The sequence below is a fragment of the Meriones unguiculatus genome, chromosome 8 (genome assembly GCF_030254825.1).
Source record: "Meriones unguiculatus strain TT.TT164.6M chromosome 8, Bangor_MerUng_6.1, whole genome shotgun sequence".
In the NCBI taxonomy this organism is placed as follows: domain Eukaryota; kingdom Metazoa; phylum Chordata; class Mammalia; order Rodentia; family Muridae; genus Meriones; species Meriones unguiculatus.
Genome location: NC_083356.1, coordinates 41279293 through 41296704, shown reverse-complemented (window position 1 = coordinate 41296704; position 17412 = coordinate 41279293). Strand labels below are relative to the sequence as shown.

Here is a 17412-nt window from a genome sequence, read left to right as displayed (position 1 = left end):
TTATTGTAGTGGGATGGCAGCTCCCTTGAAGAGGAATTTTCATGTAGAAACAAGTTATGATTCTGAGCCTTGAAAGTTTATTACTAAACCTTTATAACCTCGCCCCTGGTCCCACTACCTCCCAAATAAGGAAAATTTTATAGCAACCTGGTTGTCTGGCTTGGGCAAAAGAAAATGGAAGAACAGCTGGCCAAGGGAGTGCTACAGGGGCTGCTGGGAACCCCCAGGATGTCTACAAATAAAAGATGGGAAACCTCAACACACAACATATAGAACATGAATGGCTGTCAATGATCCTTACGGGCCTACAGTGGGTAGAGCGTCACTCCCCTCTCCCCCAAGCACCTGTCACCTGGGCAGGGTTTCTTACAGGGTGTCAGTTTTTTAATCACAAGCAGGGCAGCTCAGTACTGGCAATACTATTTTAGTGACAATCTGGAGTTGCACAAATTTAGTTCTTTAGAATGTAAAATAAATGGATTCGTCCATCACAGTTACACCGAGCATTTAGAAGAGGCAAGTACAAAACAGTTCTGCTTCTGCATGATAAAAATTCCATATAATACCATGATAAACAATATACTAAAGCAGAGAGCCATCTTCCTTAAAATGGCCAATGATTCCCACCCACAGTGGAGGGAAAGGCAAGTTGTAGGAGCAATCAAGTTTCTTTTCATTTCCAAGTTCATTTTAGTCACAGGAAGTCGTGTCACTGAAGCAGGAGAAGGAAGTCACAGGACTGTTCGGAACTCATCAAAAATGAAGTTAGGCACGTGTGCTTCAGCCACCTGTGTGGTAAGCAGAGATTAAATCATTTAGAGCATCGTAGCTCGTCAAATTCACAATTTACATATGAAAATTCAGTAAATGGAGTATCTGTTGGAGTACGGTAAAGCACTGGAATGAGTCAGCTAGGAAACCCCTTTCCTTGCTGGTGGCCTGTCTTAGGTCTCCTTACAGTGTGGCACTGACACAGCAGCAGACAGGATGCCTGCCTCCACACTCGCCTCCTCCAGTAGGCTTGGCTCTTAAAGGCATTTGGACCTAAGAACACAATGAGGCACTAAGGAGAACCCTGAGGCCAGAGGGGAAGAACAGTGCTGTTTGGAGTCATGTGTCTCAGAGCCACCGTATGACTGACTATGGTCTGCTTTTCCCTTGATGGGAGGGGCCGCTTTGTCCTCTACACAGTTTTATACACAGTTTGTCCATTGGTCTTGCTGTTCTCCTGCCAGTGCCATACTACTTTTATTTTTGTAGTTTTATGTGTTAATACATGCTATGCTATACTTTTTTTTTTTAAAGAAACAATCCTTTATAAAAATTCAGAAATTTAAAAAGCAAGTTAAAGATTAATTGGTGCTTTGATTATAGTTACAATAAATCTGTAAGCTAGGTAACACAGATATATATATGTTTGATATCAGTGATATGTACATGTACGATATCTCAGTGATATGTATAATTTGAAAGTCTCATTTGAAACAGACTTTCAAAATCTTACCCCATTGTTACTATTTTTTCTAGTGTCTGTTCTTATTTTTAAAATGATTATTATGATTTATTTATGTGTATATGGGTGTCTGTGGAGGTCAGGCATGTCAGATCCCTTAGAGCTGAAGTTACAAGCAGTTTTGAGCTGGCTGATGTGGGTGATGGGAATCGAACTCAGATCCTTTACAAGAACACTGTGTGATCTTAACCACTGAGCCATTGCTCCAGTCCCTAGTCGTATTATTAATTACACTGTTTCTTTCATACTTCTGTGAATGGGACCTTTTTTAAAAAATATTTTAAGCTATTTTTATTTTGTCTATTTATCTTGTCAATAAACAGACAAAAAATATTTACTTGTTGAATTTATTTTTATTTTGCTTTTTTTGTTTGTCTTTTGAGACAAGATCTCACTACATAACCTTGGCTGGCCTGGCACTTGCTATATAGAGCAGGCTGATTTCATACTCATAGAGATTCACCTGCTGGGATTAAAGGTGTACGATGCCACACTCAGCTTTTATTCAGCTTTTTATTTTTACTCAGGGCTTGCTCTACTTCTGAGTTAAACCCCAACCCTCTGAGCTCATTTTAAAAAGTTTTCCAATGATTTTAGTAGGTTCTCATTACATTCTTAATACAGGACAAGTTTTGTTTTCTTCCCAAATCTGTTGTATGGTTTCGCTTATTACCTAACATCTGTATAAAAAACAGGAGCCAGTGTTGGTAATATGTGCCTCACAGCCCTGACTTAAGAAGATTGCTACTATCATCTACTGCATGCCCATGAAGTCCTAAAAGATCAGCTTTGGCTTTTGTTATTAGAAAGTGCCTTCAGTTAAGGCTTTTTCACACAGATTTATTTGTGCACATGGGCCATGGAATGCTTTCAGAGGTCAGAGACCGTCTTGTGGGAGCCAGTTTTGTCCTACCACATGGGGTTCTGGGGACTGAACTCAGATTGTCAGGCTTGGCAGCAAGTGCCTCTACCTGACAATCCATTTTGCTGGACCTTATTTTTAACCTATTAATTTTTAAAAACGAGAAACCATTTTTTTCAGCATTTGTTATACGTCTTCACAGTTCTTAAATCAAACTTCCCTCTGTGCTTAAACCTCCCAATGTTGGTATCATTAAGGAGGGCAAGGAAGGAATTTCCTAGAAGGTAAAGTGTTTCTTCATTCCTATCTTCATTTCTAGAAGTAGCGGCCTGCACGGAATGTGACAATGGCGCTCGGTTGTCATAGAGAGGAAGAACAAAGGGCCCACGGTCATTTCTTTCCCTGGTCCATCAGGAATCCCTTCCTTGCTTGCTCACCTCACTGAGTTGGCCCTGAAGTGAGCGGAGGGTGAGGAGGGAGACGAAAAGTTCTCCACTGTGCAGGGAAGACAGATGCACTGGAGAGTAGAGGCACAGCAGTGGGGGGCGGGGGGAGCTGAGAGGCTTGTGCTGAAGACACACAGGCCTCCACTCCTACTACACGCAGGGCTGCTGTGGATAGGTCATTACTTCGTCCTTTGCTGTCTATGGCTTACCCTGCGGGGGAGCTTTGTGTACCGAACATAATCCTCCAGGAACAGAAGGGCGCCCACAGCATCTGCCGGCATTTCAGGCATCTTCTGGCTGGAAAGGAAGTCTGGGTCAGTTAGCTGCACTGTATGTTAACAGGCCCTTCCTGACTAAGCAGCGCGTACCAAGTCTATAAGAAACCTACAGGGCACCCTCTCGATTCCCATGAAATAATCATCCTGCTCCTATTTAAGAACCAACCCTGCAGGAAGCAAACCAGGGTCTGGTGTGATGGCTCAGTGGGTAGAGGCACCTGCCATAAGTGTGATGGCCTACGCTCCATCCCCAGCACCCATATGAAGAAGAGAGCTGGCAGCTCTTCTCTTCAGCTGACCCCACATGCTTGCAGTGAGTGGCACTTGCACACACATCTGTACCCACACAGGCAAATAACTGTAATCAAAGGGAAAAAAAGCCAAACCCCAACCTTGTCTCTGGTGTATAATATGGCCCTGTAGTCTGTCTCAGACAGATAGGTTACACTTTAGATTCATTTCCCCTTGAGGTCTTTCATACTCCATGACTCAGTCAATGCCTGACAGATCCCACATTTTCCCATCCTCTAGTCTTTCAGCTGCATTTGTTTTGCACACTCATTTGAAAGTGAGTGAATAGCCAGGACTGCAATCCCACCTACTCTGGAGGCAGGAAAATTGCAAGTTTAATGTCCACCTGGGCTATAGACTAACTTCGGGGCCAGGCTGGCAAACAGTGAGACAGTGTCTTGAAGAGTGAAAAGGAGGGTTGGGGTGTGGCTCAGCTTAGGGTTCTTGCTTGGTTTAAGACCCCTGCATAGCAGAAAGATCTGCCTTATGCTGGCAACAACAGTCAAATGGTAACCCGTCACATGACAGACATTCTCCAGGCAGGCTGACCCTTTCAGGTAGCAAAAGGGGGAGTTTGCGCTGCAGCATTCTAGGGCCACAGATTTTGTTTTTTTTTCTCCTAGAATATCCACAATTGAACAGAAGGGAGCAAAGAATTAGAAGAAACTGAAGGCTTATACGTTTTGTTACCTAATAGCAACTTGTGATTTTGTTATACACTGTGAACTCAGATGCTTCCCGGGCACTGGGAAGCCACTCCTGTTTATTGTGTGCAGCCGTGTCTTGGCGGTAGTCCAGCAGGAATGCAGGGCTCACTGAGCTCTGAGAGCTGGATCAATGTGGCAGTCACAGGTCTGCACTTTCTCATGGTGTCTATTAATCTCCATCAAGATCCTACAAAGTCCCTGCCAGTCACAGCTACGGGAAACTTAGTGGCAGGCCGACCGGATAAGCAGTGCCGGTGACTGCTCCTTGGGGAGTGGCCTGACTTGTTTATGGAGAAGCACACACTCCCCATTACTGCTGGGACAGCAATGAGGGATTTGTCACGAGAAGCTGCAGTCCCTTTTCGTGACTCTAAGTTCCACTGATTCTGACTGTACCTTGTGCACTGCTCCATTGTGGAGCGGATAAACTGGCCAATCAGTGCCAGGAACTGCTCGGTGTACCGGGAGTGAAACTGCTTCAGCAGAGTGAGCAGTCCCAGGACGAGTGGCGGCCAGTCAACAGGGTCGGCAGGTTTCCGGCAGACCATGCCTGTGAGGGAACAAGTTACAGTACCCAGTGAGCTACTTACTTTTGAATACGGTCACTAAATATCAGTCCTTACCAATGTCTTTGTTGCTACCAGGTGATTATTTGAGGAAACAATAATTCTGGGCTACCTCTTAAAACAGCTGTGAGGTTGGTGGGACATTCTAATGGTCTGAAGGGTTTAGTTTTTACCCTTATTGTTTATTTTGTTCTGCACTATTACTGCTCTATGGTAGACTTAAGAAGTACTTTAATATGAATGAGAAAACCAAAATCACCTCAAATGGACTTCAGCTAATGGTAGCATGGCTAAATACCCAGACGCACATTATTAAGTAAAATCAGTTAAAATTCTGGTTAAAATGCTTTAAAATTATCTTTAAGAACAGCTTTGGGTGTTAAGGTAAGAAAAGAGTCTGCTGAAGTCAAGTGAGTGGCAGAAGGCGGGCTAAGATATACCCGAGTACCAGTCTGGCTGTCCCACCAGGGACTTCTGTCAAAGTCTGGAGATTTGACCTGCCTGGGTGGAGCTTACCCTCAGGGGGAAACGTGGACATGTTAGAAGATGTATATTGCCTGCCTTCAAGGCTATAAAGTTACACCCAACAGTACTGGCATGAAGACAGCCAGATCAGTGCATCAGGACAGAGTCCAGGCAGTTTGACTATTGCATGATCCACTGACTTTCTACAAACATTAACAAGCAATTTAATGGAAAAGAGAAATCTTGCCAAAGCATGACAATGAAATTGGATAGCTTGATAGAGTCGGGGGAGGAGGGAGAGGATGAACCTGACTCCACCTTACACCAGATGCAATAAAGAACTTGGTTCATAAATCTTAACATAAAACTACAGTTTCTGGAAAGTGGACCGGCACACCAAAGTCTGGGAGGAAATATTTACTAGTCACAGGGACCACTGAGAGACATGGGCGTCTGAGTCTAGAGACTAAGCCTCCCACTACCATGGGACAGCCTTGACTTGGTCTCACCAGTAAGAACAGATGGGTTCAGCACCTTTGAGCATCTGGTGGGAAGGGACCAAGCTGGAATCCAATAGACGTGTGCCTCCCTTCCTCAGCTAGTACTGACCGAAGGCATCGTGCTTGACAGTAACAGGGACTGTCAGAAGACAATGCCCAGGGCCAGTGAATGGTTTTGAATGAGAGGAATTAAGAAAGAAAGAAAGAGAGAGAGAAAGAAAGAAAGTGAGAAAGAAAGAGAGAAAGAAAGGGATGAAAGGAAGGAGGGAGGTAGTGAGGAAGAAGAAGGGGGACAGTGAGGAAGGAAGGAGGGAGGGAGTGAGGAAGGAAGGAAGGAAGGGAAAGAGAGAGAGAGAGAGAAAGAGAAAGAGAAAGAAAGAAAAAAGAAAGAAAGAAAAACTCCTAAACTTTAGGTCCTTAAGTGAGTCCACAATTTTACTTTAAAAACATTTTAGGACACAGGAGGGAAAATAAGGAAGAGATACATTTTGCAGTTTGATTAAGAAAACAGCAATACAGTCCCAATTTATAGAAATGTTCTTACAGTGCTCCTGATTGAATGGCTGTAATGCTAGTGTCTTGCGGCACCAAGTAAGTATTGCCAATACTTACTTGCGACAAACTTACTTACTCCTGTTAATATCACTTCTAAGAGAGGGGCAAGAGGTGATGAGCAAGAATGGTAGGGGACAGCCAAATCAATACTTACCAAGTAAGTATTACGGAGAATTAAAAAAAAAAATCTGCTTAGTTAGATGCAAAGTCTAGAGATAGGAATAACTGAGACTCTCCTAGGTGATTATAGATGCTGACAACAAACTGGTTAACAAAAAACTAGTTATATTATTAGCCAGGACACCCATATTGAAAGCTTTGCTTATGTACTGTTGGTCGCAAATATTCTGACATGTAAGCATGTGTACAATGCAGTCTGAGAGTCTCCTTACCTGTCTCCTGTACCTCCTATTACAGTCTCGGCAGCCAGCAGCATACGGCAACTGTATGAACAGAATGTTCCTACCGTAATGAGCTACTCAGGTATTGACTGAGGAGAACCAAGTAAACATGATGCACAATCCACAGAGGAAGGCATACTTGGCTGAGTTGGTATCCACTGTGTACATTCCCTCAATGGTATTACAGCGCAGTGGTGCAATGACACTATTTCACTCATGCACATTTGTTACAAAAAGACCTGATGTATGACACAGCATTATGTTCAGAACTGTGTCCTTACACACTGATCTACTGCTTGTTTATTACACAGCAAAAACTTGGCATCATACCTAGATTTTTGTTATACTGAAGTTTTGGCAACTGAGCAATCAAAAACAGGAAGTTGACGATTGGGAAGTAAGGTAAGCGCTTCGTTGTTATGTAAATCTGGAAAGAGGAAGACAAGAAAGATGGCTTCTTCATCTTGCAGAATATCACAGAACACAATTTCAAACAGAAACCTCTGATATGCCTTCAGTTTGCTTTTCTGATTGCCTCCAACTAGAAAGTTCCATCATCTGCTGCCTTTGGAGATTTACTTACCGGAGGCCACATGCACATACAGACACCTATACGTTTTAGCCCTTTCGCTCTAGGAAAGACAGCTTTGCTTAGAGATTAGAGTGCCTCCCGCCCTGTTAATATCACTTCTAAGACAGGGGCAAGAGGTGATGAGCAAGAATGGTAGGGGACAGCAAAATCAAGAGTAGTGAAGGCGTGGGGCTGGAAGTATGGCTCAGCAGCTAACCATGGCTGCTCTTCAGAAGACTTAAGTTCAGTTCCCAGCACTGACATGGTGGCTTTAGTAACTGTTCCAAGGGACCTGACACCATCTTCTGCTCTCTTTGGGCATCAGGCATACACACGGTGCATATACATACATGTAGGCAAACACTCATACACATAAAATATATCTTAGTAGGGAAAAGAGGGAGCCTGAGACAAAAGGAAGAGGGAAAAGATCCAGGCAGCAGAGAGCAGAGAGCAACCGCACCTGCTGAGGAAGAAAGTAAAGTCCTCCTTTGTCACATGCTTCCCCTGGGCAGTGTCCCTCCCAGTTAACATGGCAGACAAAGACACGTCACCCATCAGCTGGCCTCCAGCCCACAGAAGACTGGGCTGCACACTGGTTCAGAGCCCAGGCTGGCCAATGGCCAGCTCTGCCATTAGTGTGGAGGCTGGGGAAGTCCTGGATCTGTCAAACTTCAGGTTCCTCGCCCAGCGATGGCCGGCTTCATGGGACTGCTTAGCACAGAACACTCTGATGTCGGCTGCCCTTGAGGTTCATCCTCTTGGTTTTATTTTGAGTCAGGGTCTCATTATTCTAATTTAGAATTTCCAAAAGGAACCAGGGTACCTGTCTAGACTTGTCATGTTTCTGCATGAACACACACATGCTCACATTTAGTAAGGTTCATGGAAGTGCCGGCAGCTGATGTCAGTCAGGACAGGCACTGCCCTACATGGCCTGGCACTGATTTATGAGGGACCCCAGTGCTCTGTGGAGCTGGAAGTTGTAGAATGACATGAAGCCTCGGGGGAAGCATTTGCAAGCAGTATAGAGTAGTGTGACCATTCAAGCCCCAGGCAACTACACTGACACTAAACTTTCACTTTTCCATAAGTCTGACCAACATTACATTTGTCTCACCGCCAGAGAGGTGACAGCATTTAGAGAAGGTCAGAGCCTTCTGGGGACAGAATGTAAGTTTCTGGATTTTCACACTGATCTGCTACCTAGACAAAGTCATCTTTGTACCACACAGCCTTGCACCCCCACCCACTTTTATATCTTAGTCATTAACCTTATTCAGTGGGTTGTGAATACCAGCTGCCTCCAGATAGGCTGTGATTTCATATAAGAGTGTGTTATCTTCTTTGGGGTAAGGAAGCGAAGGGTCCCGATAGTGGGCTTCAATGTCGGCCAGGAGTGCCCTAATGGGGGAGAGAAGCAGTGATAAACATGAGCGGTCAGCTGAGTTTATACTTCTGGAACCAAGTCTTGTCCTTTCGACTCCCAATCCACAGGCCTGGGACTGTGTGTCACTGTGAAATCTTACCTACAGTCACTTTCTTTCTTAGAATCTGGCTAAATCAAGTGGTTTCACTACTGAGATTATGAAAAAAAAAAAAATTTACATGTGCATGCATGCGTGTGCATGTGTGTGCGCTCGAGGCCACATGAGGGTCTCTGATCCCCTGAAGCTGGAGTTACAGGTGGTTGTTAGCCATCTGACAGGGCGCTGGGAACCGGACCCTGGTCCTCTGAAATAGCAGCAAGCGCTCTTCACTGCCAAGTCAGCTATCTCTCCCGTCCCTCCTTATTCAGTTTTCTATGAACCAGCTAAACTGTTTCTAAGAACTATTCTGTTAGAAGAACTGACTTTGGGGTGGAGAAATCTAGATTGTTTATCTGAGGAGAAAGAGGGGATGTTCTGAGGGGATGTGTGTACCCCAGGGTGTAGGAGGGTGCTTTCCTCTGCTCTCTGGGTAACCACTGCTTAGTTCTTTAGAGTCCACTCTTTAGATTCTGTAACAACAGCTTTTGATGTTGGGACATGGGCCTAGTGTGCTGATGTATATAGAATGGGAACAATAAATGTTAAAAACCCAAAGACCTTAAATGAACAAGATGTGAACCTGGGTGCTTGGAAGGAGGGCAGCCTGAGCCCACAGATGACTGTCTCAATCCTGGCACTTACTTATTGAGATTGTCCAGAGCAGCTGCCAGGTGTCTGGAATCAAATCGACAGGAAGAGTTCAGCTCATTGGCGATCTGTTGTCTCAGGATCTGCATCTGTCCAACCTAAGAAGAGTGAGAGAAGGGAGAGGTGGCATACCACGCACTTGAGAGCAATCACCAGCATGCAGACCAAGATAGAGAGCCTTTGAGGGGCGTGCCTCTGCCAGCCACCTGTCCGCTACACTCTCTCCATCTCCCAGGCAGACATGGTGACTTTGGTCTCCTCTAAATGCCTATGGCTATTCTTTCTCTACCATTTGGGGAAGAGTCACACAGCAGCTTCATATTTGTAATAAACTTTTTTTTAACACCCAGTGGAGCAATCCAGGTCAGTGGCTTCACCATGCCCTCACTTATACAAAGTAGGATACTGGATTCTAAAATAGCTGGTCTTCATTTAAATAATTAATTGCCTCATTTGTCTTTATTCCTCATTTCCAAAGACACAGTGTTTTATTCGTAGCATTTGGATAATTTATGCACCCAGTGAACCCTGCTTCTTAACATCAAGGCAGACAGAGGAGGGAGAGGAGCAAATGCCCTGTTGTAATGCTATGAGGGACATAGCTGGTCTGTAAACCGACAGACCAGGGCACTATATGAACTTGGAGAAAAATTCTCATTTCCTTTTGCAGAAGCACCTCTAGTTGGAGGCATTTCAGAAAAAACACATTTTCTTGAGCAAGTGGGAAGCTGTGGGTCTATCCATGAAAAGCCTAGTCAGTGGCAGTTCTAGAGAGAAGGATAAAGGAATGAACGGTGCGAGAAATATCAAGAAACTGTGGAAGTTCTGCTTTAACGACAAAAGGAAGGAATAGATTTCCACACACCAGTCACAGGAAAATAATCATTTAGAAAAGTGTTGAGTAGCCCTGCTGTCCATACTTTCGTTACACAATATCCATCATCAGGCTCCCTAGAGCATACCTTCATTATAGCCTCTAGGTAAGCGGTCCAGATCTTCTGAGTTTTGGTGATGGCAGAAAGATAAACTTTACTTGAATTTGCTGAAAGTTAAAACATAATCTTAATCCAGTCACTTCTGAAAGGCTACAGGACAGCATTATCTCTGCCTTGGGGAGTCACAAGACACTTACCTACAATGCTTTTCAGGGGGCTGACAGCATTCATGAGTGTTTTTAAAGTGTCTTGAACAGTTCTATCTCTCAGGATAATTTTCTGAAACATACTGAGGAAATTCTATAAACAAGAAGTCATGATCAAAATCCAAACATAACAAACTAACAATCTTAGCTACCTCAAATGCTGTGTAGAACATCATACAACTGGGTCACTCAGCCTCTAAGTGGGAAGGTACCAGATACCCAGGTTTCTACTAAGCAACACTATAAGGAGGAGCTAAGGCTTCAAACTCAAGTTTCTCTTTCCCAAGCTGAAATGAACTAAAACATTCCACCCATAAATGTACAATGCTGGCCAAAGAAATTCTAGTTCACTTTTAGTTCTTATCTACCTAGTAAAATCACCCATGTGATTTTTTTTTCATCATCAGTGTGAGAAGTCATGGAGCACAGTGATTTAATTGTCAGGTGACACCTGTTATACTTCCCAGGTAGAAGCCAGGCATGCAGGTCTGTAACAGGCAGTCTTTGTCTACTTGGCAGGGCTTAAAGTATGTCTGGATGTTACCAGAGAAGCTTAGTGGTAAAGGGAAGACCCACTCTGAACAGGAGCAACACCATCCCAAAAGTTGGGGGTCCAAGACAGAATGAAGACAGTGAGCCAAGCATTCACATCCACCTCTCTGCTTCCTGACCGCAGGAACGTGTGGCCAGCTGCCTCATACTCTTGGGACCACCACAGAAGCCACTCTGGATGGCAGCCCTGCCCCAGCATGATGAACGAGATCTCCAACTGTGAGCCAGAGCACAGCCTGTCTGCCTTAAGTTGCTCTCGTCAGCTCTTTTACCACGGTGGTGAGAAACGTGACTGAGGTGGGGGTCCAGGCTCACCTGTAACTCTTTCACAATCATGAAGCACAGAAGCCTGTCCAACCCGTTCAGACCAAAAGTCCCCAAGGTGGTCTGGATTTCAGAGAAGAGGCGACTGCTGGTCACTTCTTGGTGAGTTTTCATGTCATACCAAGTATTCAGTTGGTCTATGTAACATGTCATTCTAAAACAAAAGGGAAATCAAAAGTCCCAGTGGCTCAGAGAAGTGGGGTAAGAGCTGGGGAATCAAAAGCCAGGACTCCGGCTACAGGACTTCTATTTGTTTTAGGCACCCTTACTGTGTAGTGCGCTGTAACCTGGACTTGCACCAGTCTTGCCTCTACCTCCTGATTGCTGGGGTTGGAGGTGTGAGCAGGTACTACTGGTTATGACTCGTGTTTCCTCACTTCTGTCCAGGCACTCAATCTTGTCTGTCTGATGACTGCCTCAGGAAATAAATCTCAGCTAGGTTTCCTTTCCCCATTGCATGCTGCTTTCTCAGTTTTATTTCTTTCTGCTGGGCTAAGCTACTGCTAGGGACCAAACTGAGAAGACAAAATCAGCTGCAAGGCTGGAGGACTCTAGGACCCAGCTGCCTTTCTGCAGGGTGTTTCCTGACATTTCCAGACTGAGAACAAATGAGTCTAGTATCAATTCCATTTGGTAAAGAAGAAACTTAGAATCTTTGAACAGTGACATCTGAGAGGCAAGATGAAGCTATGTGCTTTCTTCCAGCTCATTAAATGGTAGATGGCCATCTTCTTGGCATCTCTCAATGACTCTTCTCAGTCTCAGAAACACAGTATAATGACAACTGTGGCAAAGAACAGCATCATCTACTGAGCACTTGCTGTTATCCTATGTCACCCTCATAAGAGCTCTGTGAAATACAAGCCATTTAATCCCCATTTTAGCAGGGACATGATGGATAGCCAGGTAGGCCTGGTCCTAAGATTAGGTAATTTCAACGCTTTGGCTCTCAAGCCATTGAGGAGGAGCCTTGAGTGACTGGCATGCAGAAGGTACAGATATCCACATCCCACTCCTAAATGATCTGATTCTGCAGGGACGGGCTGAGCCAGCCTCTGCAGTTCTGACAAGCTATACAATATAGGCCTCATGTTTACAAATACGACCACACATACACACACTATACCACACACCATACAGCACACACCATACCTCACAGACCATATATCACACACCATACTCCACACAGCACACAGCACACACAATATACCACACAGCATGGCACTCAAGGAGATGAAAGCCTCAAGAGTGAGGAAGTTAGAAGTAAATGTGGAAAAAACAACAACTCAGAAAGGTTTGCAGACATACACACATCCTTTATGCTAGGCTTCAGGTGTCCTTCTGTTACCCAGTTCTGGCACTTTGACCGTGACATTTGAGAGGAACCTAGCTCTGAGGATGACTTCCCTGTCACATCTAATCTCTGCTGGAAGTATGAGCAGACTGCTGGTCAGGGTAGTTTTCTAGTAAAGCTCAGTGGTTCAAGCTGTGGACACAAAGGTCTATTTACTCTCTTGCCTATGACAGAAGAAAGTGTTTCTGCTAGAAATCTCAAAAAGTTTATCTACACTTTGTTGACTTTCACATCTTGAGACAAAATAACCCTGGACTAGAAGGCAGTATGGAATGTTTAGGAAAGGCATTGCTTTCAACAAGACGTGGGTGGTGGGGAGAGAAAGAACCTTTCTTTCTCTGGGAAAACCCACCTCTCATGATCCTCTGTGAGCATGTGCTCAGGGGTAAACTGAGCCACAAGGCAGGAACCTGCTCTTTCCTCAGGTGGTCTCAGTATACTGCGTTGTCTGAGGCTCAGAGGAAGAGAAAATGGGTTTAGCTGATTACTGAGAGGCGCCATGGTACCCACCCGATATTCTCAGCAATAGTTTTAATTACATGAAAATGTCAGCCAGTCCCTGCTGAAGGCAGAGCTCATGTGACAAGGACATGGCATCGGTACACACAAAGCTGTATGGTGTGCCCTTGACCAGCACAGTGCTTTGGCAGCTCAGGCTTGGCCTGATCTAGGGACACTGTCTGCCAACTGTGTCACGCCTTTGTGCCTGAATTTCTGCATCTTTAAAGTGATAACGGCACCAATGACTGCCTCCGTAGGTGATTTTAAGGAGTAAGTGTGCAGACGCAGGGAACATGCTAAGAGGGAGGCAATGGATGATGGAGCACTCAGTTAGTAAGTGCTTCGGTGCTGGACCAGGAAATAAACACGCTGTCTTTAATGGCAGGATGAGCTAACAGGCACAAACTAGGGCTAGGGACAAGGAAGCACACCTCAGGGACGCAGGGTCTGGGGTCCAACGTTCAGTCACACGCAAAAATACTTACTTGGGGTCTGTGATCCTCAAGATTTCTCTGCAGAGTCGACCGATAAACGTTATAGACTCATCCACAGGTGCAAATTTTGGGATTGGAATGTGAGTGGACTGGTACATACTTTGCCAGTCTTGAATCTAAAAAACAAACATATAAATGTCTAGTTCTGATAGTATAATTGTATATCTTTTCTTTACATAATCTTATAGGCCCCATACAAAGAGCAACAATTAAGCATTCCTTGGTTTTGAAGAGGAAAAATTTTAAATTGCCGCCAAATGCTACATATAACATAAAAAAGAAAAGAAACAATTGTTGAAAGGGAAGTGAGAACTGGAGAGGTACTCAGTGGGTAGGGGTTCCATCCCTAGCACCTCATCAAGCAGGTATAGTGATGCAGGCCTGAAATCCCTGCGCTAGGAAGGTGGAGGCCGGAGGATGGAAAGTTCAAGGTCATCCTCAGCTAAGTAGAGAGTTGGAAGATAGCAGAAAAGTGAGAACTATGGAGAGACAGAGAAACATATTTTTTTTTTTTGTCTTGCAAGTTGAGATGGACAGTGTAATCTAAAAATATAAAATATCGTAAGCTTAAACAATCATTTCAAAGTATCACCTGCATGTGTCAGTTCCTTGTGTAAAAGCAATGGCACCTGAGTTTGGTGCTATTTTGTGTCTCATAAAAAAACAAAACCCAACTCATATCTATTTTTCAAAGAAGATACACACCCACCTACAACCATGGCAGATAAACATGTAACAATACTGGACAGCCATTAGGGAAGCACACATCAAAAATGGCATCTTCACACCCCACAAGGCCAGCTGACATTGGGAAGTGGACAGCAGCGAGTGTTGGGTGGGACAGGAGGAAGGCGGAAGCCCACACACTGCTGGGGGACGGAGCATGTAGCACTGCCATGGAAGGACGCTGGGGTTCCCGAACAAGCCAAACAGCACTACAAAGTCAAGAGAGGTCCCAAGTCTCCCAACTCTCAACTCCTGGATTCTAACAGGCAGAACAGCAGCTGCTACAGCCTTTTAGTGACATCTGCTTTCTCCTTGACACAGAAAGCTCCTGAGGCCAGGTCCCATGTTAACTCTCCTTTTATGGTGGAATCTCCTAAAGGTGCTCTGTGGGACTTAATGGTTTTCAGTAAAATTATTTAGACAAAACAAAAACAACAAAAAACTTTCTTGTGGCATTGCTGAGATTGGAGTGTGTATTTTAAATATTAGAGATAATATACATAGTCAAGAATTATAAAAAAACTTGTTAAATACCTTTGTTCTTAAGAAGTTATTACATTCCTGCTCCACATTATAATTTATAATACGAGAGACTTCCTCCTGCCAGATCTTCAGACCATAAATGTTCACATAGTCCTGTATGTACTCAAAAGAGCGATGGAATCCGTCCATGGTGGCTCCCAGCTCTTTCAGCTTGGGCATCAACTCACTTGGCTATACAGAAGAGCACAGGACAACTGTCAATGGGAGCAAACCATCGAACTAACACCTACATTAGACCTTAAACGACACACTAAGGACTCTAGTCGTGGTTGCAGACATAGCCAAAGCTTTAGAAATCTTTCCTTCTGCAGTGTGGCTGACGGCAGTGCTCTTAGACATCCAGCCAGGAACAGACGTCACTTATTTGGGAAGGAAGCCTCATGCAAAGGATGTAGCAATGAGTGCTGATGACATCACCACTATCACCCAGGGACACATCTATACTGTGCACTTCACACTTAGATTAAATTTACTGAAGTGAAATGTCCCTTATGTAAAAATTTCAGGCCTATTCGTTTTTCTCCTTAGAAAAACCATCATGCTTTTAAACAGAAGATGTAAACTTAGAAAATAAACCTCACAGTTTTTATAGTTTCTACCTGCTTTATGGTAATCAAGTTCTTTGGACAATAAGTAACTATGAGTCATTAGCATCAGTTCAGTTCTTACACAGGATGAGCAGGGGAGGAGACAACTGGTTCTAAAAGGGATTTTCTTTTGAGTGGATTATAGAAAGGGGCAAAAAGCACATCAGTTGTTGCCCCCTAAGAACACACATCGGATAATCAGGAAAGAGAAGGATTTATCTTGTTAGGAAGATGTCCCAATGCATACTGTGAGTTGTCTGACAGGTCCATTCTGGCATTTGTACCTTGGCCCGAGGGTTGAATATGAGTCCCCGGTGGAGGGCGAAAGCCACCCGCTTAACTAGCTCCTTCCTTATTCCATCTTCCAGCAACTGCTTGGGATCCACCTAAGTGCAAATCAAAGGCGTTCAATGCAGTCAGGAAAAGGCAGATCAGGAAGAACAGGCGAGATGGCGCTGACAGTCTGCAGTGCAGCATTTTTCTGTCCCTCTTTCATCTTTCGAGGGGTATACTGAATTATTAATCCTGTTGCCTCCACAGGACTCTCTTCATCTTATTACATTTCACAATAATTTTATAACACATTACCAAGATGGCAGATGTGGACAGTTTTTAATTGCTTCATATTTTAAACACTTCATTAAATGTAAAGTGTTTTCTCTTACAGCAGGAGATGGTGAGATGAAATTCCAAATTCATGCCATATGGTTGTCTTTAATTATGAGCCATCAGGATTATAATGTTCCTTCTTCCTCCATCAACAAGTGGGTAAAATTTCTGAGTGATACAAGATGGCCACATTCCTTCCTGTTCCATATGTAATTACCAGAACATCAAACAAATAGCTACTGACTACAAAAAGCAGCAATAGGACTGTTACCTTGATGATGCCCACCAGGGTCGTTTTCATCATCAAGATGCCCTCGGTAAAGATGGAAATGGCGTGAGTGAGCTTGGCAACCTTTAACAGAGAGAGAGGGGAGATGAGGTGCATCACAGGAAAGAGTGCTCACTTCTGTGCAAGGCTAAACGACTGGCCCACAGTCCCCAAGTGGCCAGAAGTAGCAGGAAATGGCTGTGTGGCTGTGTGAAGGACAGTGGTATGCATGCACCTGGGATGGCGGTGAGGCTCTCTGGGGAAAGGAAAGACTGCTGTTAGACGTGCTGGGGGACAGTTGCTGTCAGTAGTTCTTCATCCTTTAACACGGCACTTCCCTTCTCTGGGGTCTGTTTCTCATGTCTAAACCTCAGGGCTGGCCTCAAGATAAGCTGTTTTACTCAGCTGCCCAATTGTATTAAATGCATTTTCCACTTAAGATATTTTCAGCTTATGAAGGCTTTATTGGGATATAACCGTTAAGTTGAGCATCGTATGAACAAAGGAGGAGCACGGATGTAGAAAGTCCAGGTCCTGTAACACAGGAAGACGTGCAGTGCCAGAATGTTCAAGAGAAAAAGAGCTCCATCTCTACAGAGAACATGTTCCTGAGGAAGGCTCTCAAGGGCCCTAGGGAAATGCCAAAAATCATAGTGTGAGTACATTAAAAACTGCACACCACACTAATGCTGACAGTGGGAGAACACAGTCACAAGTGATCTATTGGTCTCTGGGATATGCCATGAGCCACTGGCCTGTGATGTTTCATGGGTTGGGGCTTCAAATACCAAAAGACAGAAGTCAAAAGTACATGGCACCTCATATCGCGGGCCGAGCTGAGCATAGTCCCTTAGCTTGTCCTTGTCCAGGCGGGTAGGCACTTCAATGATGTCATGGGTCTGAAGCTTTATGATCTTCAGAAGAGATGTGAACATGCTTTCTGGAATGATCTGCAAAACCTGTGATGAAAAGTCAGGGAAG

General features: G+C 44.3%; 1 protein-coding gene across 1 annotated transcript in view; it reads right to left on the bottom strand.

Annotated features, from left to right (window-relative positions):
* Positions 1–54: 54 nt before the first annotated feature.
* The window catches only part of Washc5 (WASH complex subunit 5), a 52071-nt gene continuing 34713 nt past the window's right edge, over positions 55–17412 (bottom strand). The window contains exons 16-29 of the mRNA XM_060389368.1: positions 17250–17390; positions 16435–16515; positions 15839–15940; positions 14959–15138; positions 13690–13814; positions 11341–11503; positions 10465–10567; positions 10295–10374; positions 9327–9430; positions 8430–8559; positions 6915–7011; positions 4494–4647; positions 3031–3118; positions 55–788 (exon numbers count right to left, since the gene is read on the bottom strand). Coding sequence (XP_060245351.1) covers positions 732–788; positions 3031–3118; positions 4494–4647; positions 6915–7011; positions 8430–8559; positions 9327–9430; positions 10295–10374; positions 10465–10567; positions 11341–11503; positions 13690–13814; positions 14959–15138; positions 15839–15940; positions 16435–16515; positions 17250–17390 — 1605 coding nt within the window. The 3' untranslated portion in view covers positions 55–731. The remainder of the gene's footprint in view (positions 789–3030; positions 3119–4493; positions 4648–6914; positions 7012–8429; positions 8560–9326; positions 9431–10294; positions 10375–10464; positions 10568–11340; positions 11504–13689; positions 13815–14958; positions 15139–15838; positions 15941–16434; positions 16516–17249; positions 17391–17412) is intronic.